General features: G+C 51.7%; 1 protein-coding gene across 1 annotated transcript in view; it reads left to right on the forward strand.

Moving 5' to 3' along the window:
* Positions 1-1,271, forward strand: part of TTLL1 (tubulin tyrosine ligase like 1) — a 23,903-nt gene that overhangs the window by 4,995 nt on the left and 17,637 nt on the right. Inside the window, exon 2 of the mRNA XM_003783132.2 lies at positions 776-984. Within this exon, the coding sequence (XP_003783180.1) occupies positions 776-984 (209 nt within the window). The remainder of the gene's footprint in view (positions 1-775; positions 985-1,271) is intronic.

The following is a 1,271-nucleotide window of genomic DNA, read 5'->3' on the forward strand; positions in this document are numbered from 1 at the left end:
TCCTGCCTCAGCCTCCCAAGTAGCTGGAACCACAGGTGCCCGCCACAACACCTGGCTATTTTTTTGGTTACAGCCATCATTGTTGTTTGGTGGGCCCAGGCTGGATTCGAACCCGCCACCTTAGGTGTATGTGGCTGGCGCCTTAGCCACTTGAGCCACAGGTGCCGAGCCCCTTCGGGAGGTTCTATACCCCTTTTTTTCCCCTCTGGGGGGCGGGTGATGACAAGAGTGGTGTGGTAGGGAGCTGGTGGCTTTTTCAGAGGCTTGGAAGGAATTGAGTTCTTTTTCTACTCTGTTGTCCCCTCCCCAGGAAGCTCGCCAAGAACTTGAAGTGCTGACTCAGGGCCCCAAAATAACCCCTGTGATTTTAGTTTTAAGGGGTCCTTGACCCTCCTGAATTTGGGTGCAAATATTATGTTGGTGAGTTTCCCGACTTCAGAGTCTGATAGGGGTTTCTCTTTCGTTCCTTTGTTACAGTGTTTTTAGTAAGGTCACTAATCAATAAACATTTGTCTAGTACCTTCTCTGGGCCAGAGAGTGAAACCATTCATGGTGCAGAATCAAAACTCTTGCCTTCACACAGTTCAGGCCATGGCCAGTTCCCAGACAAGCATCCTGTGCCGCTGGCATTGGTCAGCCCTGGCTCAGGTGCTGGGGGTGGCTGGGGGGGGCAGTGGGACAGGGCGCTGAGGCATTGACCCCCCGGTCAGGGGTCTGTAACGAGGACGTGGCCACTGAGCTTCGTCCTGCACATCTCCCTGCGCCTCTCTTTCAGGATGAGCGTGCAAACCATCCGAAACGTGTTCAGCGTCGAAACTGGGTATCGGCTCTCAGATGACCAAATAGTCAACCATTTTCCAAACCACTATGAACTGACCCGCAAGGATCTGATGGTGAAGAATATTAAAAGATACAGAAAGGAGCTGGAGAAAGAAGGGAGCCCTCTGGCAGAAAAAGATGAAAATGGAAAATACCTCTACCTGGGTTTGTGCCTCTCTCCCTGGCCTCATGTTTTTAGTTGTGAATGTGCCATGTAGGGCACTTGTTTCATTCCAGGCAGCTCCCAAAATTGGGGGGGAGCCCACAGGGCTCAAATTTATTATTATTTTATTATTATTATTATTTTTTGAGACAGAGCCTCCAGCTATCCGTCTGGGTAGAGTGCTGTGGCATCATAGCTCACAGCAACCTCCAACTCCTGGGCTCAGGCGAGTCTCCTGCCTCAGCCTCCAAGTAGGGGGGACCACAGGCGCCCGCCACAATGCCCAGCT

This window comes from Otolemur garnettii, unplaced genomic scaffold (genome assembly GCF_000181295.1).
Source record: "Otolemur garnettii isolate 467f Iridium unplaced genomic scaffold, OtoGar3 scaffold00007, whole genome shotgun sequence".
In the NCBI taxonomy this organism is placed as follows: Eukaryota; Metazoa; Chordata; class Mammalia; order Primates; family Galagidae; genus Otolemur; species Otolemur garnettii.